The 25,537-nt window shown below is 39.4% G+C and overlaps 1 protein-coding gene across 1 annotated transcript in view; it reads left to right on the forward strand.

Annotated features, from left to right (window-relative positions):
* Positions 1–1,091: 1,091 nt before the first annotated feature.
* Positions 1,092–25,537, forward strand: part of Nol4 (nucleolar protein 4) — a 351,023-nt gene continuing 326,577 nt past the window's right edge. The window contains exon 1 of the mRNA XM_050135051.1: positions 1,092–1,368. Within this exon, the coding sequence (XP_049991008.1) occupies positions 1,105–1,368 (264 nt within the window). The 5' untranslated portion in view covers positions 1,092–1,104. The remainder of the gene's footprint in view (positions 1,369–25,537) is intronic.

Genomic DNA, 25,537 nt, shown 5'->3' on the forward strand with positions numbered 1-25,537 from the left:
GCAGTGGGAAAATAGACAACCGAAACCTCCCGCGTGAACAGCAAACTATAACCCAGGGAGGGGGAGCGACTGCTCTCTGCATTTTAATTTCACGCAAAAGGTTCTGTGCGGTAAACTTATTCCCATGTCTTGTGCCCACTTCAGCAGAACCCAGAGGGTCTTACCTTGGGGACACCGTCATTATCCCGGAGAGCCCCAGCCAGCGGCCTGCCTTCCTGCTCCCACGTTCTCCGGACCGGATTCCTGTTTGGGGTACTCCACCCGTCCTAGACAACTATGGTCAGGTGTCTATGAATACTGGGCCAATTTCTGAAAACTAACTCTTACAACCTACCTGCGAGCTGGAATTTAGCCCAATACATCTGAAGAAAAGGCATGTTGAGTCATTTTTGGGATACCTTCGTGTTCTTTTAAATTCCTGTAAAACGGGATCTGATAGGCTGACCAACATGACAGGTAAGAACTTTCTGTTTCTCTAGTCCTGTCACGGAGAAGGCCAAGGCTGAGCAGGACCCAGCAAGCAGGAGAATCCAGGGACCCGTGTGCCCTTCGAGGCTCGCCAACTGAGGGCTGTTTTCGCTAGAGGCGCAGCCCTGGCTCCTGGACCATCCACTGGGGAAGCTTCTGGGGCGCGCGCCAGGAGATTGTCTTGCGCTCCGCCTGCCCTGCCCTGGACACATCCCTGGGGCGAGGCATCTAGGGACCACCTCAAGTCAATATTGGGATTTTTAATAAACCAAGGAATGGGATTTTAATTATTCAGAAACCCAGCTCCTCTGGGCCAGCTGCTGTTGGGATGGTGCTGATCACACAGTATTAAACGGACCCTCCGTTAAGGGCACCAGAAAAGCGTCTGAGACATCCTTTGCAATTAGGAAAGAACCAGACTTGGTAGCACAGGGCATTGATTGCTGGTGCCCATCCGGACCCTCCTCCTCTCTCCCTGGTCCTACCCCCCCACACCCCACCGGAGGCAGCCTCCCGCAGCTCGGCCAGGACCTTGCGTCCTTGCATCCGTGGCCTGGGCTGCATATTTCATGAGCCCGGGGTGAACAGGTGCGAAGTGCGCTGGGAGCATCCGGCCCACGGCAGCGCAGGGGGAACATGGAGAGCGAGCGCGACATGTACCGCCAGTTCCAGGACTGGTGCCTTAGGACTTACGGGGACTCGGGCAAGACCAAGACGGTGACCCGTAAGAAATACGAACGGATCGTCCAGCTCCTCAACGGCTCCGAGTCAAGCTCTACCGACAATGCCAAATTTAAATTCTGGGTCAAATCGAAGGGTTTCCAGCTGGGCCAGCCGGATGAGGTCCGCGGGGGTGGCGGCGGCGCCAAGCAAGTGCTCTTCGTGCGGGTCAAGACTACGGTGAGCCGCCTTCTCTGTTATTTGTCTGCTGGAGCAGCCCGGAAGGGAGGGCGGAGAGAGGGGAAGGCAGGGAGATGCTGGAGCCACTGTTGGCTCCCCCCCCCAACCCCCTCCCCAAGTCCTCCACAGACGCAGTGGCCGGGCGTGATTTCCCTTCTAGAAAGTCTTTGTGGTCCTTTATTTTAAAGCAACAGCGAACCCGCAGAGCTGGCGGCCCTGCCTGCCTCGGGGCTGCGCTGCGGGACGGGGGTTGAAGCTTGCCTTCCCCGCGTCTGGTGGTGCCTGGTGTTTCCCTGGCCAGGCCATTGTCCCATGCCCTTCGCTAGGCGCCTGGCGCGTGCCCTACTTCCGCCAGGGCACCTAAAGGCCAGGCTGGAAGCCGAGTCACACGCTCTGATAACGAGGCTGATGGATAGGTTACTGTGTCTCTTTATTGGCACAAAGCACGAATGCAGCGGTTGAGGTGTATTTGAGGCTTTCCCCAGGACACTATCGAGTTTTGTTGTGAGAAAGCCAGCGGGGAGACACAGGACAGTCTGCGCGCCTTAGTAGCCCCCTGAGATCCTAGCCACGATTGTTTGGTTGGCAGATAAGATCCTGGACATTCCTCCTCCCCGCCCCCATCCCCTTCTTCACTCGCACCAGTGAAGCTTCCAGCTAGGCAATGCACAACAAAGAGATGGGTTTGGGCGCGATTAAATGGTGTGTTTGTTCCTCTTTCTGGGTTGGTTCTAGTCTTCTATCCACAAAGCTGTAGTGAACGAGGAACCGGCTGTGAGACCGGTATATTTCATCCTAAAACGTAGATGCCTGTGGGGCTGGGAGGCTTCAGCAGCATCCGCTTCCTTTGCAAGAAGATGGGAACAGGGGTCTACAAGTAAGATCTCAGGTCAGATGTACAACACCTAGAGCTGCCTCATGATGGGTACCCACCTAGAGTGGGGGTGGAGCAGCTATCTGGCACCCTTTGTATTTTTGTCTCGCTTGGGGATTCGTTGAGCTTTGCTCCTTCCTCCCAATCCCCCCCCCCCTTTTTTTAAGTGGCGACTATTTCCCAGTGCACAGCTCCCTGAGGATCTTAGAAGAAAGGCTTCTGGAGGAGAAGGCTGTGCTTTTTCTGAGGAGAATGAAAGCCACTTTCAAGCTCCGTCTGGAGGACTCACTCAGGTTTGGAAAGAAGCTTTTGGTTCCCCCAAGATTATTTGGGAATGGTTGCTTGGAGGATGGAGGTTTCTTTTGGATTTATCTGGAAAATTTGAAAACAAGGGTGGACTGGAAACACAGAAAAGTTTTTCCCTTTTCTTCTTGAGGTTCAGTTGTTGAAAGATTTGCAAGAGATAGATGTCAACGATGGTTTTGCTTTCTCTTGTAGCGCAGAGCGCTGCTAAAGACAATGGTGAGGCACTGGCTTGCCTTGCTGGATGAAAAGGACCAGTTTGGCATCATTTAGAGTAAGGTTTCTTTACATCTGCATGAGCCAGAAGTGTGTTACAGAGAGGAATTGCTTTGTTTCACTAGGATGGGGGACTAATGCTAAGAGTGGACAGGAAAAATAATTTATTGTTAAGCAGAGTGAATTATAATTCTAGCCGAGTGACTAAAATGTTGTTATAGCTTTTTAAAGTACTATTTAACATGGTCATATATCAATATTATAGATTATATTATATTATATATCATGGCTAGCCAGAAAGTTTTTTCAGTTTTTCATTCTTTCTGTGTTAAATTTAGATTCTCTGTTTGGGTCCAAGTGAGTTCATGCTTGTATGGATTTGATTACAGCCATTATATGTGTTAGAATGTGTCCCTTTGAAGACTAATTAAAATTCCAAATAACACAAGTTTTATAAAGGTTGTACAGGCACCTAGATAATCGTGGGTGTGAGTTATTCAAACCAGCATTCACATGCTGTGACACCCATATTTTCATGTCAAAAAAATAAACGTGGAGTTGTTAGAGACTCACTGCTAAGACACCTAATGGAGAGTGCCAGCTGCAGGGGGTAATAACGTAGCACGTGTTCCTCTTTTCAGTAAAGATTCCATATATTAATGGGAGACAATGCGATCTGCCAGGTGATATTGTAAAATGACTTCCGTGCAGTATTTAAAGCACTCTGTGTTCCATTCAAGCCTATTTTGAAATGTTGAATAGGATTTTAATTCATGAGTTCTTCTACTGTTCTTTATGAAAATTTTTCTGCTGCTCCTGACACAGAATTATAGGCTCCACCTTCTCTGAGAGGCAGCCAATCACAGTTTCAACCAGTTAAAAAAATAAATAAAATATCACTTTTATCCTCTTTCCCAATGTCTGCATGCATTTTCCCCTAAACACACACACACACACACACACACACACACACACACACACACACACACATTCATTTGCCTTCATCATGACACGGATACATTTAACAAAAAGACAGTAATATGTTTTCTTTTCATTCAAAGAGTGTATATTGCACACGTTGGTTGAAATGAAAAACTGCCTGTGAATGGTACTTTTGAGCAGATGGAGAGTCACTCTGAGCTCCTTGAGGTCTGAGGGACACTGGGTAGCTTTCCTTTTAGTGAGATATGCTTTGCTCCTGATGCTGCGTCAGTCCTCTGCTGCTGATAATTAGACGTCATTATTGCAGCCAAAAGGAACAGAGAAAGAGGAGAGGACAGGCCTGGGCTAATTAACTACTTTTATTTAATGAAAGAGAGACAAATAGCAATTGGGAGGGTACATAAGAACAGACTAGACACACTACATAGACTTAATTGCAACAAGGCAGTCTGTCAATCCCAGAGTTAGAGGAGCTGGGTTTGCCTCTTACTTTCTCTAGAGAATAGACATCGCTTTGCCGGGGCTCTTGCCCCCCGAACCCCAAAACTTAAAACTGAGCGTGCAAAAACAGATTCAAAAATAAAAACTGTCAACAACTGGAAAGGATAAGTATGTCCTTCAACACTTTTCCTGGCCAGGTCTGAAGCTGAGGGGACCTTTCTGCCACTGATGTTTAGATAACTCAGTGGCTGAAACAACACTAGTCGGTCACCAAGCAACCCCATCCTGCAACTCAGCCATCTTAGGTCTGGACGGGGACCTGGATGTGTGCGCTTATGCAGTTTGCTTAACATCCCATCTGCTTATTTTTTTTTTGTTTGATTTCATGCTACTGCTCTTAGTACATTTTTAAAATTAAAAGCTCTGTCCAAAAAAAAAAAAAAAAAGACTCAGCACATATCTGCCGGTGATCGTAGCAAACTCAGCCAGAGACAATATCAAATAAGCAGGAGTATGACTGCTATCTTTACTGCTTTGATAGTTCTTTAGACGCTTTTGATCCTGATTGACACATTGTTTTTTGACAGCAATTAATTGAAACACAGTCACAGTCTGAATTACTGCAATATTTTCCTCCACTTGATAGTATGGATGGTAAGATAAAAATAATAAAAAATAATCTTTCTTTCTGCATTATGACTAATGCACTGTCTTGTACCTTTAAAAAACCTCATTACATTGTATAAAACATTAATGAGAAATTTAGTAATTCGGTGTTTGCAATCCTTCTTTTAGCTTTAAATCAGTGAATACTCTATAATCAAATCAAAGACTATTTCCTTGACCTTTGTTTTTAGGGAAAGAAACCAAGATGTAAGCTTTGCTTCCCTATACTCTAATCTATATTTACTTTACTGTGGAGCATAAAATGAAATTTCTTCCACAAAGGAATATGCAGTGTCTTTAGTGATGCAATTTAAAAATGATGATTTATTCCGTCCTGCAATCTGTAGCTTCAGAGTTCACATTGTTCTTGCTGTGCATACTACTAATTGATGAGTGCAAAGTGATGACAATGAATATTCATGGACAAGATCATAAACAGTTAGCATTTTGTTAGTTCTCTGACTATGGTGTGCATCACAAATCCTTTATTCTAACCGGGGTGAGAGAAATAATAACTTCAAAGAATCTTCACCTACGTCCTCCCCTTCTAACAGCATGCATTTGGAAGCATCTCATGTACTAGACCATCATCTGGAATTTGCTACAGATCTCAGAGAGGAGAAACCGTGCTCAGAATCCATTATGTTGTGTGCCTGTAAGAGACATAAGTCATCAAGGTGGTTGTGTTTTTGTTAATCTATTCTTAGATAGAACCGGGTTCCTCTGACACAGGCAACAAAATAACATATCATATCTACAACATCAATTCTGGGAATGAAGTAGGGTCCAGAAATGATGCCAGCAACGTTGCTTATGGAACATCCTCAGTAATTCCTTGTGCCATTGTCATGAGAAACAACCACCTATGATCTTTCTTGTTCGGGGTCAGTGTAAGCTCTAAGACACTGGGGACCTTCAGTGAAGGCCACTTGTGTGAGTGTCAAATGGCAGGACACTTAGATCTAAACACCTCTGCGTATAAGGACTATGTGAAGACTATCCCCAGATGAGGACCCTAAGAAAATAACTCTTAACTTTGACATCCATTCTTTATCATCTTAATAGTAAATACAATGGGAGGGCTGTCGACAGTAGTAATTACCTATTTCTTCCTCTGCCATCTGAATACTTTGCTTCAGGATTTTATTTTGTAGACTCACTGCATAAGATGGAAAAAGGTGAGGAAGCAGAGCCTGAGATACGCAGCAGAACTCTCAAGACCTTCAGTTCTGTGTCAGGATCACATAGATATCTCCCCCAGTGCTATTGTATCTGCCAAGACTTCTACTAGTATTGTCTAAATAAGAATGATCAAGATGAATCTATCCACTGTGGTTTAGATCCATTCTTTTTTCAAAATCTCTGTATGACAATATAAAAATAATGGAAACTAGTTGCAGGAAGCAGGGTTGTCCCTTCTAGGCAACCATCACCATCAGCCAATTACTTTGTTGTCTCTAAGAATGCATATAGCAAAAGCAGTTTAGATATACTGATTAATAGTTGTATAAAGACAGACAGACATAATATCACCAAACTGGATTTGCAATGTTATGCTTATTCAGGTAAAATATACAATGTTACCAAAATGTAACAAAATGTATGAAATAAAATGCTAATAAACAAAAATTAAGAGAAAAAAATAAGAAAAACCAAGTTGTTGAATTACTTTGTTCTTTATGTGAAAATGACAATTGACTATGTCATTATAAACTTTCTCCTATTATAAAAGGCATGCAGATTTTCCTTTCCTCTTAGCTCCTTGTCACGTGGCTCCTGGTTTATACTACATTTATTAGGTTAGATTTAATTATGTGTTTCATAAAAATATTTATTATATAGTGTAGTTGTGTTTGTGCTCTCAAGGTTTTCATATTTATGTTATAGGACTTGGCTCTCACAATGTTTTACTTTGCTTACGTCTAAAACTATCTCATGCATTTTTACCTAGTTTTTTTAATCACTAATTTTTCTTAAATCTACCTACCATTCTTTCCCTCATGAATAGCTTGTATGGTGTGTTCTTTAAGGCTTGTGCTAATTGGAAGTATTCTTTCTTGGCCTCTACACCTAGATAAAAATTTAATAATAGGTTCTTTCTGTTTTCCATATGAACTTTGCAGATATCTCTCATGTCTTGTTATGAGGAAAATATTTTTTCCCAGTTTCATAGGTTGTATGCTTTTTCATCACTGGGATTAAATAATTTCTCTAAGATGTGTCTGAACTCTATTTCTCTATATTTTGTAGGTGATCACACTCATGCATTGTCTGAGTTTTTTGAAAATCCCTGTGTTATATTTTCTACTGTGTATTTCCACCAAAATATTTCAAAGCATGACAGTTGAAAATACACAAGATGACATTTTTCTTCATATCCTGCCCCATTCTAGTTTCTATAAAACTGGATTCTCTCTTTAAATTCTCATTTTCCGCCATGTTTAGAAACACAGTTGACTTTTTCATATAAACTAAAAGTTTGTGTGGCATGGTGGGTTTGCTTCCTTTTGTCTTATAATCAGTTCTTGAGGAATGTGTTCCATTCCTGTCACTGACTCCTAGGTCTTGTAGCTCTCAGATTCTCACCAGCGTATGCACCATAGGATGTTCCAGTTGTTTGGTGATTTGGTCATTTCTCCAAAGACTGTTTTGAAGATAGAGATTCAAACTCAACCATAACCTGACTAATGTGGTATTTGGTTTGTGCTCACTACGAAAGGAATAAACCTTGTTTACTAGTTGTGTGGCCAGACATCCCTATTTATGTCCATATGAAAGGAATCTTTTCTCCTTTCTCTATACTTATATGTTTGTCTATCTGCCCATCTACTCAACTAATTATTAAAATATATGAGATTGAAAGTCTTCTTTCTTTCTTTCTTTTTTTTTTTTTGTTTTTTTTTGTTTTTTTTTTTTGTTTGTTTTTAGACAGGGTTTCTCTGTAGCTTTGGAGCCTGTCCTGAAACTCGCTCTTTTAGATCAGGCTGGCCCCAAAAATTCATAGAGATCTGCCTGCCTCTGCCTTTCTAGTGCTGGGATTAAAGGCATGCGCCACCACTGCCCAACTGAAATTGAAAGTCTTTATCTTTTTAGTTGTATGATAATTACTGTTAACTATATTCACATTTGTTTGTATGTGTGTGTGTTTGAAACATTTTTTTTGTATACTCTATATTCATTTCCCCTCTAACTCCTAAATTTGTCTTTTTGTAACTAAGACAAGGTATTCAGGATTCACCCATGCTGCAATATAGTACAGAATTTTCTTTTTTCATGCTTGAATAATATTCCATTGAAGGTGAACAACCATGTTTTGTTTAAGCATGATTCTAATGACTATGATGGCTGCTCCCATTTCTTGGTTATTGTGAATACCACTGATATAAAATTGTAATACCCAAATATTTAAGAAACAAATTTTAAAATAAATATGAAGATACTTGACTGTGGGATCATCCATCAGTTATGTTATTATTACTTTTGGGTTACTAGCAACTATTTTCCGTGTCAGTCATAGCCTTTTGCAGTCCAATCTATAGTGACAAATATGAGCACTCTTTAAGGCCATCTTAAAGAATGGCCAACTGTTGACTTTATTTTCTCTCAAGAGTTCTTCTGTGTTGGGGCTAGAGAGATGATCAGTAAAAGAAGCATATACTGTTCTTGCAGAGTTCCTGGATTCAGTTCCTAGTCCCACCATGGGCAGCTCAAAAGCACCTGTAACACCAGACCCAAGGGATCACAAGTCCTCTTCTGGCCTCTAGCCTCTGGAGGAACTGAACTTATATGCCTCACTCCCCCACTTACACATTTGCACATAAATAAAAATAAAAATATCTTCAAAAAGTTTCAGAGATCATATATCTTTTTTTTAAATTTTTATTTATTTATTAAAGATTTCTGATTCTTGGAGCAGAAGGAGAGAGAACACGAGCATATATCATTTTTAATGTGATTGATGATAATACTATATTGATACTTTATGCTTATAAAATGTTCTTTGGGTAAGTTATTGAAAATTTATTTAAATGGAATGCCACTTTTAATGTTCACAGTAGTCCCATGGTGCTACCACTTTCTTATTAAATTAAGGTTTAAATTAAGATGGATTTGTCAGAATCACTCAGTTGTAGGTTCCACAGTCCTTGAATTAAGATATGCATTTAAATATTAAGATAAATATTTAATTAAGACACTCCAATGGCTAAAAATCTAGAATATTCCTCCAACACTAGTGATTGTAGATTAATATCCTATACTAATATTTAACACATTGTAAAATTTGCTAAAACATAAATATATAGAGATGAGTTTTAAGTCTGTCTGTCTGTACACTTAAGTTTCAGTATTTTATTCCTTACAAATCGTCTCTCACACTGCCTTAGACACACACGTGCCAGTTTTTACATATACCTGTTATTCTGATCCTTACTCTATAATTACCTCACCAGTGAACACCGTGGTTCATACTTTGCCCTTCTGCTGTATAAGGGGTGCCTCTGTACTTAACAATCAGAGTATTAACCACAGTCTTGCAGATTCAGGGCATACATAAAACACTAGTGCACACTTGATGGCTACACCGTTGGAGAAACAACGTCAGGGTGTTTTTAAGGGATGACACACAATCTCAAACACCTAAACAGTAGGCTACAGTAGAGCTGATGTTATAAACATCAGCTGGCGTGAGACTAGGAGGCCTTCTGGTGCTGACATTAGTTTAGATTTTATTCTGCAAGGAATGATGGCTGCCCAAAATGTTACAGCAGGAATGCCAGCACTCAAGTAGATTTGGATGTTTTTCATGGTTTATATGAGCATTAATAATATAAATTAAATGAGTAAAACATTGAAGTCACACATTTCAACATATTGTTTGAAATAACATTATAGGTAATAAAATAATTATTAGGTTTCACATCAAAACAATTCAATAGCTTCTTGTTGCGGAGTAATTGAGCCTGGTTATACATATATCAGATTGTTATTAATTCTAATAAAATATTTAAAATAGAAATCCATTTAACTTAGAAAAAACAGATTGTGTCAAGTTAGTTTGTGATACATAGAAATTTTGACTTGAAAATTATCTGTTGATGGAAGATGTTAGAAAAATAGCCTCATCTATCTCTTAAACATGGAGTTTGTGCTTTCAGGCAACAATTTAAATAAGTTCCTGAGCTTTTTTTTAATTTTTTTTATTTTGCTTATCTTGATTTCTTATTATTCTGTCCATGCAATGGAAAGTCCTACGGGTCGCCATTTTTTGTGAATTCTGACAGGAAAAATTTAAGACAATTCCCAAATATGCCCACCCTTATGTAATCTCATCCCTTTGACTGTGGGCAAGGCAGAACCTACGCATACTTACATATATTTTATGTTGCTATATTTTTAGAATGAATGAAAGAATGAATGAATGAAAACCCAGCCACTTGAGTAAAGGTTAATACCCGAACTGTCATTCATACCTGATCAAAGGAAGAAATCCGTTTTCTCCATGGAGTGACCTTGGGTATATCAGCCTCTCCAGAACTGGCTTTAAGTTCAGAAGTAGTTGACAACATATAGTGGACTCCACAGTTTTTGTGTGCTTTTATTTGGTTTTGCTTTGATGTTTCATTCTTTATTTCACTTTGGGCATTGTTTTCTTTTGCTTTCTTGATTGGGGTGTCGATTTGTTTTAAACTTCAAGTAGGGTGGGTCAGTAGGGAGAGAGGATCTGAAGAACATGGGGGAAAGTAAGAATATGTATATTTAAAATTAAAAAATTGTTTCCGGGCGGTGGTGGCTCATGCCTTTAATCCCAGCACTCGGGAGGCAGAAGCAGGTGAATCTCTGTGAGTTCGAGGCCAGCCTGGTCTACAAGAGCTAGTTCCAGGACAGGAACCAAAAGCTATGGAGAAACCCTGTCTCAAAAATCAAAAAAAAAAAAATAAAAAATTGTTTAATAAAACTATAATAGCAAATAAAAATGTTTTAAAAATTAAACTGGTTATAAAACAAAGGAAGAAAAAGAAAGCCTGGAATATACTCAATACCATAGTGACCCTCTCTGCAGAGAAGGAGGGGACAGTCTGCTGAGAGCTATTAACTCTTAAGGTAGTTCCATGTCTTGGCCACTAGAACTGATCCTACAGTACACACAAGAGTGCATACATCCATTTGACATTCTGGTTTTATCTCCTTTGCCTATGCATCAACTTGAGGAATGCCATTTTTAATATTTTGGATACCTTCTGTATCATTTGTTATATATAGAGATGTATATCCTCCCCATCTGTTGGCTACTTGTATATCATCCTTTCAGAAATATTTGTTCAGTTATGTGGTCCAATTTTTAATTTTGGATATTTATGTGCTTTCTGTTCAATTGTTTGGGTTTGTTATATATTTTAGACCTTAATCTTGTGTCAGATATTTAGTTTTCCAACATTCTTTTATATCCTGCAGGTTGTCTTTGTGCTTTGTATGTATTTTGTTATATAGAAGCTTGATGTGACATCACAGAATTCTATATTTGCTTTTGTTACTAACGCTTTGAGGTCATACCTAAAAAAGTGCCATCACTCAGACAAATTTTGTGGAGAGTATTTTTTTTTTCATTTTCTTCTTCCAGTACTTTGAAGTTTCAAGTTTTGCATTTAAACCTTTGATTAATTTTGATTCCATTTTTATATAAGACAATTGCTATTTAGTCGGGAACAGGCATTTGTGACAACACACCAAACCCAGAAGTTGGGATGCTAAAAAAAAATGAGATAGGCAAAAAAAGAGAATCACTGAACGATCTTACTCATACATGGAACTGACAAAAAAAAAATCGACTTTATGGAAGTAGTTAGGAAAGCAGTGTTTACCAGAGGTTTGAATTACTCATGGGTGAGTGAAAGTGAGATGTTGTTTGGAGATAGGTAGCCACAGATAAAGAGGAAGGATGAGATCAAGAGATCTATTTATTCTGCAAGCTACAATAGTCATGAAGCCTGATGTATTCTTGAAAAAACTGTGCAGTGAACTTATTAGCTGAATCCAGCCATTCTATAGTGCATGCGTACTTCCTTTTATTATACATGCATATTTATACACTGTATCCCATATAATAAATACATTTTCATCTGCCAAGTCAACAAAATTAAAAGAGAAGAAGGCATCTCAACACTTTGAGAACATACTTGGTCAACATCTGACAGAATCCTGGGGACTGAAATACCATAATTACAAAGAAATAGATTCTGCTAGCGAGCCAAAGTCTGTTTGGATGTGAGTCTTTCCCTAAGGGAGCTTCCCCGTGAGAGAGACCAATTCAGCATCATGAGAAACAAGCAGAAGAGCCAGTTAAAGCATGCTGGCTTTCTGACCCACAAACACTAGATAATGTAGCAGACCTTTCGAGCTACATTTTGGTAGTAACTTGTTATTCAGTAAAAGGTAATTAGTACATACACCTTTCATGTAAAGTTTCCCAAGGGATTAGTGCAATTAAAACAGGCTAAGTAAGATTATGATTATTAACCATTGAAGAAGCAGTTAGAAACACTTTAAATGATTATTTTCTCTAAGACACAACTTATGATAATTTTGTGGTTTTGGTGAAATGGTGGTCTATAACAAGATAATCTACAATTTCAAAAACCAGGTAACTTTTGATAAAGCATTGACATATTTATTGCCAATCAATGACATTAGGGCATACATACATATATGCCTACATATGCATACACATGCAGATATATATGTATATTGTATAGTATTCTCATATATTTGCTATACATACATGAATATATATTATCCATGCATGTATCTATATTTCTATTTCTATTAAATTTAATTAGAAAATTCTTTGATTGTACTAGATCTGTGCCACTAAAATGCAGTGGCATACTGTTTTCCACAGGAAGAGGGAGACAGAGAATTACATGAGTAAAAGTAAATTATTATTAACAAAATTATAATTTGTATTGAAGATGTTTCAAAAAGTTTCAGCAAAATGTAAATTTTGCTGATTAGACAGAGTTATTGTGTAACATAATTTAAAAATAATATTTCAACATAAGGTAATTCCTTTGAAAATGACCTACTTGGGAAATAGGATACAGAAGATAGGAGAAGATAGCAGTATCATGTAAGCTATTGCAGAGAGGTAGAAAATAGGGTTTTCTCTTTCTGTTGAGTTTATTTTGATTTCTTCCCTTTCTCACGATCTGGAGTTCGCTCAAGTGTTCCATCCTTTCTAATTTTAATCAAGTGTTCATTTAATGTCGTTATCTCCACAGTTATAGATTTTTCATGTGTTTTGTAACCATTAGAAAACTGGGAGGCTGAGGAAGATTCAGAGTGTAAGTTCAGGAAGATGGAGCCTTGATGTGGATACCAAGGAGAAACCTGACTTATAGGCAGAAAGTTAATCTTTCTGTTCTGAATATTTTTTTCCTTTTAGTTATGTTTTCAGCAATAAAAACAATTTTGTTGAATATTGATTTTTATTGTTGTGTACAAAATGGTAGTTATGGAAATCATATGAAGTACCACCTTTTAATTTGTTTGTTTGTTTTTCCATTTTTCGAGTGCTCAGTGGCAAAGTGAGGCTGTCCCATGCCTGGGTGAGACACATGAGGCCTCTCTGTTGGTTCTCACTGCCAGATGGATGGAGGATTTCAAGGGTTTAGCACTGGGACACAGGACAAAGCTGAGTGGCCCATACAGGGATCTAATGTCTTACTTGGTCATAACCATGGCATGCTCTCCACAATTGACCTAATTAGATGAGATTTTCAAATATGCCGTCTAAAGTTTGTTTGAATATCAGATATGGGTCACTGTTCTCCAGGGCCTTCATGCTTATTTGCCTATTGGTGTTTGCTGAGGTCAAGACAGGAGATTTGTTTTTTTTTTTTTTTTTTTAGCACATTCTTTCTTTATAAAAACTATTTTTAATATTTATTTATCCTTAACAAATTAACTATTAATTTATTTGTTGGTCTCCTTAATTTGGAATATGTTAGTTTAGAACTATCAGCAACTTGAACAAGGATAGGGTAACATTTAGTTATCATATTAAGAAAGTATTTTATAGCCAGGCAGTGGTGGTACACGCCTTTAATCACAGCTCTTGGGAGACAGAGGGAGGTGGATCTCTGTGAGTTTGAGGCTAGCCTGGTCTACAAGAACTAAGAAAGTATTTTATAATTTTTACAAATTTATACTGAAGATAGCAAAGAGAATTATCAGCATGAGAAAATCTTTCCTAAACCATCTCTGGGTAGAAATAAACAATTGGGATGTGTATTTCACCATAAATGCCTCTCTATTTAATAAATCAGGTGTTAGGAACAGGTGTCCTTCAGCTCATTGGCATATTTTGTTGACTTTGCAATATGTATAATGATTGGTATATCCTAGGATTTTCAGATTATGACAGCGAAATCACATTCTAAGTTCTAAACTTTAAAATCAAGACATTCAGTCGTGACTGGCAGCCAATATCATTGCAAAGTACTGCAAGGAAGCCCTAGACTGTTGCCTATTGGGAAGGATGAGATTGCTCTGTTGAGAACTTCACTGGTGAGATAAATCATTGCCATCCTTCCTAAAATTGAGTTCTTGGGAATGAGTATGCATACTCAGGAAAAAGGAAGAAAGGAAGTCAGAGAAAGAAGCAGAGAGGAGCGGAAGAGAAAAGGTGATAAGAGGCATTTGGCTTGCCATGAATGTATGAATTGAAGGTAAAAACCCAACTATGAGAGTGTCCATAGGACACATCACCACGATGGCTGAGTTTTGTGTTTTCTGAAGGCTTATCACTATAGTGATGTGCCTGGTGCCATAATTTAATCAGTGCCTACTATTTCATCTTCTTTAAGCCCATACTTAACAAAACCCTATTATTTTGTTCCCTACTTGATTGTCCAAGGAGAAAGCACATGCTGGTTGGACTATTGCCAGTTGTGGAAACATCTGCTGTATTTCTCAGTATAAATAAATAATCACTTCTCTAAAGATTTCAATATTTTGTGAGTTTTTTTTTGTTGAGTCTGAAATCTCTACATTTAATTAACTTATGTACATCTCCAAAATCCCACTGCAAGCCAGAAACAGGAACAATGACTCTTAGAGAGGGAACCAAATGGAGTTCACTGTTGCCCGAATTTCTTGGAACTGTGCCATCTGTTTAGCCAGTCTCTCTTCATCTGCTGTCTGCCTAATAGATTATTTTCTAAAGCATGGTACCTAGTACATTTTTTTAGGTATAATGATGTGATGATTTAATGTAACTTTTGATTCAGCTCTCTGATTTTAAATTATTATCACTAACATTTTCAATATGCAAGTACATCATCTCAATAATTATATGGCTCCACAAATAATCAACTACCTAACATTTTCTCTCCCATTTCCAGGTAATGTACTATTTTATTTATTTCCTTTGAAGCCTTCCTTCTCACATAATTACAGTGATTACTTATTTTAAAATATATGTGAATGAGAACCAAACATTTAACACCAGGGCCTTTGGGAGACTTTTGTTTGTGGATTAAAAGTGAGTTTTGGAAACTGGATGACTTCTTTTTAGGTGCTTATCAGTCAGCCAAAATGTTGGTTTGTGTAAAATGCGCATGTCATTTTCCCAGGGTGACCAGATATATTAAAATGATTCTATTCTAAGGATGATACTAAAGATTCTGAAAACAGTAGGAAGCCCCGCTCCCAAGAAATCATTGGCAAGAAGAGCAAAGAGGGAGGTCAACCACACATATGCATGGCAAGGGCTGTTTCATCCCTTTTCATCTCTTGGAGTTACAGCAGAAATTAGACTTAGCTATGGATCTACCAGTAAGAGACCACAGAAATAATATGCTCTTTGTCCGGAGAGAAAGGAAATTGGACTACCACTATAAGAGAAGGACTAGGGATTTCCTTCTCCTTCCCCCTACTTCCTCCTTCTATTTTTTTTTTTCTCACAGTCTATCAGATTTGCAAATGCAGGTCCTGGGGTCACCTGACTGCTGTGGTAGTGGCAGCACCAACAGAGGGAAGGAAAACCCACGTGGAAATTTTGTCTCTTTAGCCAAAGGAACATGATAAAAGGACAAAAGAGTGGATGTAAGAGTCCCGTTACTGAACTGGAGAGATGTCATTGGACAAGCTGTTTAGTTCACGACTGATTATAGGTAAAGAAGCAGCCAGATACACTGTGATCCCCAGGGCTTCTCTGCCCCTACCCAGAGTAGCCCCCCTACTGCCTCTAGTGTAGCCAACTGCTAAAGTTTCAATGGCTTACTAAAGCAATGCTACCATGTGAGGATCAAACATTCAAAGCATCAACCTATGGCAAACATTTTTCATCTTTGAGTCAAAGGTTTAATGAAGTAGAGGATGGACATGAGCTACTAATGGAAGCTTTCCTGCTTTTGTTTCCTAAGTAACAGATCACAGGCATAGCCATCATAGCTAGTTTATATTTAAATCATAACACATTAGAAAAATTAAATATATATTGGTTCAAACATTTTTTGGATTATCTGAGGAATTGTATGTTTGTGGCTGCTGGAATCATAGACAAGGAAAAAAGTAATTGGTTAAGAGTAAAAGAAAAACAATGCTTGGAAGTTTCTCAGATTTGATGTGGAATTTAAGCTGTTCACGGAAAATCATGATAAACTCGTGAAAACTATTCCCAAACATATCATAAAGAAACCAATGCAATATCACCATAGAACCTTCATCTGGAGATGGATGGAGATAGAGACAGAGACCCACACTGGAGCACTGGACTGAGCTCCCAATGTCCCAAGGAGGAGCAGAAGGAGGGAAAATATGAGCAAAGAAGTCAGGACCACGAGGGGTGCACCCACCCACGGAGACAGTGGGGCTGATCTATTGTGAGCTCACCAAGGCCAGTTGGACTACGACTGAAAAACCATGGGATAAAACCGGACTCTCTGAATATGGCGGACAATGAGGGCTGCTGAGAAGCCAAGGACAATGCCACTGGGTTTTGATCCTACTTCATGTTCTGGCTTTGTGGGAGCCTAGCCAGTTTGGATGTCCACCTTCCTAGACCAGGATGGAGCGGGGATGACTTTGGACTTTCCACAGGGCAAGGAACCCTGACTGCCCCTCAGACTGGAGAGGGAGGGGGAGAGGAGGGGGGGGAGGGGGAGAGGAGAGGGAGGAGGGGGGAAAAGGGAGACGGGGAGGGAAATGGGAGGCGGGGAGGAGGCGGAAATCTTTTTTTTTTCAATAAAAAAATTATATTTAAAAAAAACTCAATGTGAACATTGTAACATGATACCTGCTGCAATGTACTAACCATGAAACTGGCATGAAAATTGCATGTAATAAAATCATTTCAAACTAAAAAAAAAAAAAGAAACCAATGCAAGAAAGCTCTATCAGAAACTGCCATGACAAATTGACAGATGACACATTATAAGTTGGTAAACAATCATAACGGTTACTGCAAGCTCCACATCACAACCATGGAGCCGTAGGAAAATTTGATTGAGTCTTCCTGAAGTGCTCAAGGAGAAGAAATGTACAGCTCATGTCAGCTTTAACTCACTAGATACATTTGTTCATTGTTGGTGGAGACGGCTCGTCTATTTCCCAGCCACACAGACCCAAAATAATCACTCAGAAACGATGTTAATTACAATACTGCTTGGCCTATTAGCTTATGCATATTTCTAGCTAACTTACATCTTAAATTAAGCCATTTCTATTATTTTATATTTTACCACGAGGCTTATGGCCCACTGGTAAGGTTCTGGCTAGCTGTCCCCTGTGACTACATGGCATCTCACGGACTCTGCCTTCTTTCTCCCCGAATTCAGTTTAGTTTTCCCCGTCTAGCTCTATTCTGCCCTGACGCTATCCAAAGAAGCTTCTTTATTCAATAACCAATAAAAGTAACACATATTCAGAAAGACTTCCCACACTAATTCATGAACACAGAGAAAGTGTGCAAGCTTAGGGTTATCCTAGATGTTTCTCCATGTGTGTCTTGATGTCATCATATGCCATTATTCAGGAAAAAAAGACAGTATTTAGAAATATTCTCATATGAAGAGAAACAATGAATTACTGCAACTAAGATACAATAAATGCTAAATAGTTTTCAGGATGAGGGAAAATGATTCCAGGAAAGTATTTAGAAGTTCATTATTGTAGCAAGAACAATAATAGATATTAATAATTTTTCATCACACAAAGCCTTTCAAATATGCATGATTTCTGAAAAAAAAAACAAAATTATAGCATTGTGTGCTAGGTTTTTCCCATTTGCATGTATAATACAGATGACTGAATGTGCATGTGAGCTTATTCTTTGACCATAAAAGATTTTAGCTATAAATCAGAAGATAAGGAAACCTGGAAATTCTCCAAGTATTTAAAGATTAGAAACCATCCTTTTAAATAATCTGTGGATAAAGAAGATTTGAGGAATATTTACTGCAGTAAACACTAATCCGACAAGAGAAGGAATGTCTTAAATCAATAATCCGGGTGCCTGTTTGAAGAATGAGAATAAGAGGAGCAGACAAAACCCAATAAAATGAATTAAATTTTTATTAATTTTTAAAACACTTATTAGAGAGAGGGGGAGAATGAAGAGGAAGAAAGGGAGAGAGGAGAGAGAGACAGGAAGGAAAGAGAGGGGCAGGATACATATGCACACACATGTCAGTTGTGTGACAACTGTCAGGAGTCAATTTCCTTTAGTGACGTAGGCCTTGGGAACTGAGTTCAGGTGGAAAGTCTTGGCTTCAGGTGCCTTCATCATATTGCTCACATTTAGTTAGTTCTCAATAATTTCCTTACATTTGAGATCTCCATTTTAAAAATGTTATACAATGCTTTTAGTCTCTGTGTGTGGAGCTGACCAGGTACTGGATTCCAGGGAATCTGCATAGCTACACCTCTTCTCTCTTCTCTGTACTCTGCTCCTACCCTACAGTTTGGCCTCATGATGTACTTGGCGAATATAAGTAATATGCACATTTGGTGTCCCCGCCCCCCCCGCCGGATGGTTTGGGATTATTTTGATATCATCAAGTGAAGACACTCATAGGATGCTGAGAGACTCAGCCATGCCAACACTTCCTAGCATTCAGTTATTTTTAAGTTTCAAAAGCCACGATGGGCACAGAATACATAAGTGAAAGACATAAAATAGCTCCATTGGAAATCTTGGGAATCCATCAAGTCCTATGTCTTCACTTTCCTGGAATCCTTAAAGTTAGAGGATGGAGAGGATCCTTAGAGAAAGAGCATGCAAAGCTGCTATAAATATTCTTGCTCAGGTTTCCTGTGAACCTAAGTTTTCATATCTCTTGGATGATGTCCAAGAATGCAGTCACTGTGTTACAGGTGATTGCAAGTTTAGTTTACTCAGCTGCCAAATGATTTTCATTGTCTTCCCTGTTTTAATTTGCTACCAGCAATGTATATATGATACCATTAGCCTGCCCTATCTAGTTTATAATATGATGTTAATGTTCATGTCAATGACAACAGAATGACAGTCATAACTTCTCTTTTGTGAGTCATTTATGTTTGAGGATAGCTGTCAGTACACACTTATGCCTTTGCAGGTATCATTTTAATATCTTATCAATTTTTATTTTGGAGAATATATAACTAATTTATTTCATCCCTAATCAGTAGCTGTTTCCTAACAAGGCTTTGTTACACTTCCTTTGGGGAATTTGTGTACCCTTCCTGTTGGTTTTGGAAATGTCTGCCAAAGACCCCTGAGTTAAATGTTTGATTCCCACTGTGTGGTACTACTACTAGTAAGCACTAGAAGCTTTAAGAGATAGAGAGCACTCTAAGATTCTTGGGTCATTTGTATCTTGCCCTTGAAGGGGACAGTGGGACCCCAGTCACTTCTTTTTTTGCTCATTTGTTTCCTGGCCATTCTTTTGCTATAATAGTCTATCACAGGTTCAGAACAATAGTCTATCACAGGCTGGAACCTGCAGAGTTGTGAGTCAGAATAAATGTCTTCAGTTTATAAGTTGGTTATCACAGATATTTGTTAGAGTGAAAAATTACATCAATTTCTGTAATCAAGATTAGAATATTTAATAGGAATGCATATGTAGAAGGATGAATATATTTATTAAATGGGAGCTTTAAATACAATTTCAATGCTAATATTGTATGAAAAATGAAAGATCAGATTAGATTTTTTTATTTTACTTTACATATCAATGACAGTTTCCCCTCCCTCCTTTCTTCCCGTTCCTTTCCCGATCTCTCCTACCCCCATCCACTCCTCCTCCATCTCCATTGAGATGGGGTAAGGTCTCTCTTGAGAATCAACCAAGCATGGCACATCATGTTGAGGCAGGAACAAGCTCTTCCCTCCTGCTTCAAGACTGAACAAGGTATCTTAGCATAAGGAATAGGTTCCAAAGAGCCGGCTCATGCATCAGTGACAGGTCTTGGTCCCACTGCTAGGGGCTCAATGAAAGTCCAAGCTGTATAACTAACTATGACTCAGTGTAGAGGACCTTGGTTGGTCCCATGCCAGATCCCTAGTTGCCTGTCCAGAGTGCATGAGCTCCTACAAATTCAGGTCAGCAGTCTCTGATGGTTTTACAGTCATGATCTTAACCCCCAACCCCTGCTCATAGAATCCTCTACCATCTCTTCATCTGAAATCCAAGAGCTAAGCCCAAGGCTTGGCTGTTGGTTTCTGTATCTGCTTCCATCAGTTACTGGATGAAGGCTCTATTATGACAATTATGGTAGTCACCAATCTGATTACAGGGGAAGGCCAGCTCAGACCCCCTCTCTATTACTGTTAGGAGTCTTATCTGGGATCATCCTTGTGGGTTCCTGGGAATTTTCCTGGTACCAGGTTTCTCTCTAAGCTCCTAATAGCCCTCTCCATCAAGATCTCTTTCATTACTCTCTCCCTCATTCCATGCCCAACTCTACCATCTTGATTTTTCATGTTCCTATCACCCTTCCCCTCCCCCCAGTTTACCTAGAACATCTCATCTATTTCCTCTTCCCTGGGATATCCATACAGCCCTCTTAGGGTCCTCCTTGTTACCTAGCTTCTCTGGGGCTGTGGGTTGTAGCCTGGTTATTCTTTGCTTTACATCTAATATTCATTTATGAATGAGTACATACTGTGTTTGTCTTTCTTGGTTTTCTGGGTCTGGGTTATCACATTCAGTGTTATTTTTTTTTCTAGTTACACCCATTTGTCTGAAAATTTCAGGAGATCATCATTTTTTTTTTACAGCTGAGTAATACTCCATTGTGTAGACATAACTTTTACTTATTCATCCTTCGGTTGAGGGGCTTTTAGGTTGTTTCCAGGTTCTATTATGAATAATGCTGATATGAGCATAGTTGAGCAAGTATCCTTGTGACATGGTTGAGCATCCTTTGGGTGTATGCTCAAGAGTTGTATCACTGGGTCTTGAGGTATATCGAGTCCCAATTATTGAAGAAACTACCATAACAATTTCCAAATGGTGGCTGTACAAATGGTGGCTGGTCCCACCAGCAGTGGAGAAGTGTTCCCCTTCAGATTGGATTTTTAACTTTACAAAAAAGATATTGAAGTGACAGAAATAGATCATGATAAATTTTATAGACATGCATTTTTTAGGAAATAATATCATTCTGGTGGACTAAAAAGTACGTGCCAAAATGTGTCTCTTAAAAACAGCTCTCTCAACAGCAAAACTGACTTTAGTCATCTTAGAATACAGAGGATTCTGCTTTAGCTGCTGTTGTCATCACTTTAGATCAAGTTCATGGGTTGGAGGTTTGAGGATACAGTTTGTCACAATAGGGAGGCATGGTGTCAAGAACACATCTCTGTTTTGGAGGAAGACTGTTCCCATCTGGGTGGAGCAGGAAGCAGAAGGACAATGCAGGGCTTTTTAGGCTGCCCACTTCTTCCGTTTTTCTTCAGTCTGACTCACTAGCCCGTGGGATTAGTTTCACCCATGTTCAAAGGGGCAGGGGGAATCCTCCCCCATTCCTTAAACCTTCCTGGAGAAACTCTATCAGGTACTCATAAAAGTGTGTCTTCTTACTTTGCCAGGGTAGTCCAATAGAGATAATTCCACTGGCAGAAGTGTCCATGAACCAGCCCCAAATTTGTGAGCATGGGAGAGCTCTTCCCATTACACACTCATTGGTCAGGTGGTGGCATGCGCAGGGGGGAAATGCCATCCCCTACCCTACTCCACCCCCACCCATCAACACCTGAGGCAGGTAGGAGAGCTGGCCCTGGGGTCATAAGGGCAGGAGAGTTGCCCCTGTCCCCTACCAACTGCAACACTCAGGAGAGCAGGCCCTGCACCTCACCTGGACAGCACAATAGAGACAATCCTGTTGGCGGAGGTGTGGGTGAACCAACCCCCAAAATTGTGAGCGTAGAATTTCTGTCCTCAGTACTCATCTATCATGTGATGATGGCATTGACAGGGGAGAGATGCCCTCTCCCCCATCAATGCCTGAGATATGAGAGAGACAGGGCTCTGAGGTCACAAGAGTGGAAGAACTGCTTCTGTCCCACATCAGCTGCAGCAATTGGGAGAACAGCCTCTTCACATGACTGGACAACACAATACAGCTGGATCTGAAGATGTGGGTGTGAGAGAACCGACCCCGAGGACTTGAAAGCAGAACTGGAAACCAGTCCTGCCCATGGACCATTGCTGTGAGGGGTAAACTAGCCAAGGCAATGCAGGAGAGCTTAACTTGGTGGCGTGGGCAAGGAAGAGCTGGCCAGCTGACCAACCCTGCAACTACCCAGGTCCAGAACCAGTGATATGTGTTGGCCCACCCCAACATCCACGCTCAATGGGATCATGGGAACCAAAAGCTCAGATGTTTATTTAAAAACAGAGATTTTTTTTAAGTCAGGTACTCATAGAAATAAAAAAGAAAGCATCAAAATAATAGAAATGTGTACTCTTTCAAGGAAGCCACCATGAAAATACCCTGGGAATAGTAGGAATTTATGGTCTCATGCTTCTGGAGGCTGGACTTAAAACCAATATGTTGGAAGTATTGACCCTTGTTCTGAGTGCTATGTGGGAAGAATCCCACCCAAGCCTCTCACCTGATTACTGGTAATCATTGCCCTTCTATGACAGCATAATTCTAATGATCTTCTCTCAGTGTCTGTGGATATGATAAACGGTGTATTCACAAAATTCATTAATTTCCGAGGTAAAGGGTAAGCTAGAGAAATGTCTTGATTTTAGTGATAGACAAAGTGATTCAAAATAGGAAATCAGTTAGGGGAAGAGAATAAAAGAGATAAAACATACATTTCAATAGATTGGACAAGTGCAGTGTGAACTACAGGTTTTACAAAATACCAACAATCTTTTAGCAAAAATGAATCTGCGAAGTTGGAAAATACAAGGTATCTGAAAAGGTGTCTTTACTAGTTCATGGTAGTGGGGCACCAGAGAATTCTAAAGAAAGAATATAATGTTCAAAACACTCAAAGGAGAAAATCATACTATTTTAGATCATTTAAGCACACAGGTGACTTACTTTTTAAAAATAGTAACATAAAAGACACAGCATCAAAGGCTTGACTCAAATTTACAGGGCATAGTGAGACATTATTATTTAAAATTTGAAAGTCTCTACTATTAATATAGAGTCACCAAAAATTGCTAGGGGTGTATAATAAATACAATGAATCCAGAAACAACCAAAAGAATTGTAATTGTAGGGCTGGAGAGGTGGCTCAGTGGTTAAGAACATTGCCTGCTCTTCCAAAGGTCCTGAGTTCAATTCCCAGCAACCACATGGTGGCTCACAACCATCTGTAATGAGGTCTGGTGCCCTCTTCTGGCCTGCAGTCATACATGTAGACTGAATATTGTATACATAATAATTACATAAATATTTAAAAAAAGAATTGTAACTGTATACTGCTCTTTCACTTCCCTGCCACCCAGACCTGAATAATCACACAGAAACTATATTAATTATAACACTGTTTGGCCAATAGCTTATATGTATTCCTAGCTAGCTCTAACAAATCTCAATTTAACCCACTTCTATTATTCTGTGTATCACCACGAGGCTGTGACCTACCAGTACAAGTTATGGAGTCTTCCTCCTTTGGCAACTGCATAGCATCTCCTTGACTCTGCCTACTTTCTCCATCTCGGCTCATATTTCCCACCTGGCTTTACCCTGCTAAGCCATTGGCTGAAACAGCTTTATTAACCAATGGTAATAAGACATATTTGTAGCATCCAGATCGGAATCTCACATGATCCTTAGCTGCTGGATTCAGTTCCAGTTCCCAGTATTTGCAGAGGATTGCTACTCTTTCTGTGAGTTTATCCCCAGATAAATAAACTTTGCTCTACTCTATTTCAGTGACTGTGGGACACTTTTGTATGCCAGCAGGAATAGTGAGGATGTCTGAAGAAATGCTGAACACTGGAATCAGAAAAATAGCCAGGAACTATAAAAACAGGTGGTGGTAGCATTTTGGACAAAAATAAACTTTTTAAAAATACAATATTCTCTCATTTTACATATCTATCTCCTTTCCCACTCCCTCCCCTCCTGTCACCCTACCCTCTATTTCCAACTCATGATTTATCCCTAGTGCTTGAACTGGCGTCTTGGAGCACATTCTCTTTGGAGGGATACCTTGCTCAGCCTAGATATAGAGGGAAGGGCCATGGTCCTGCCTCCAAGTGATGTCTCAGACTTTGTTGACTCCACATGGGAAGCCAAAAATAGACTTTTGAGTAGAAGTTTACTGATAGACTTTAAAGCAATTAGAGGTGAGATGTGATTTATTTTAGGCTTTATTCATGCTAATATTAGACAGTGATTTTAACCACTAAAACAAGAAGAAACTTTGGTTTGTTAGAAAAAAAGTTAAATAAAAGATCGAGATGGGGGAGGAAGGGAGGGAGGAAGAGAGAGAAAGAGAAGAGAAAGAGTTGGGGGAAGACAAAATACATATAAAGGATAAATAATTTCACAAAATAAATTCAATGAATTGAATCAAAGTCTGCAATTCAAAGCAAAAACAAAAGGACTGGTGAAATGACTCAGAAGTTAAGAGCACTTTTTTAACATATTCACATATTAACAATTTCACAAGGGATATGAAATTCCCTTGTAGCCTACTCAGGCACCTAACACACATGTAGTGCACATATATACAGCTTAAAACTCTCATACACTTAAAAGTTAGAAACAATATTTAAAAGCAAATAAAATGACAGATGCTTGTTTCACAGTTGCTTATAGGAGATAACTAACTCCACTGGCACATGCATTATGAAGTGACACAAGAAGAAGAGAATAGTCTCTAAGGTCATTAAAAGTGTGTTGATCTTAGATTGGACGCATAGTATGAAAGGCAAGCATGGTGGTTCAGACCTGCAATCCCAGTGATCCAAGAAGCTGAAGCAGAAGTTTCACAAGTCAAGACCAGAAATGAAAATGTGGCAAAACCCTATCTTAAATAGGGTTGGGATGTTGTTGACAGCTACAATGCCCTGAGCACCACACACATATGCAAAAAGAATAAAGGAAAATAAACATATGTCAACTGAAATGTGAAAAATGAAGAAATGGATTGAAAAATGGTAATTTCTGAGACTTATGGAATACCATCAGGACTTCTTTCATAGGTAAATTATAAGCTGCAACAAAGAGACACAGAGAAAAAGATGATAGAAAAAGATACACTCC

This window comes from Alexandromys fortis, unplaced genomic scaffold (genome assembly GCF_014885135.2).
Source record: "Alexandromys fortis isolate MF-2015 unplaced genomic scaffold, M_Fortis_MF-2015_v1.1 scaffold_25, whole genome shotgun sequence".
NCBI classification, from domain to species: domain Eukaryota; kingdom Metazoa; phylum Chordata; class Mammalia; order Rodentia; family Cricetidae; genus Alexandromys; species Alexandromys fortis.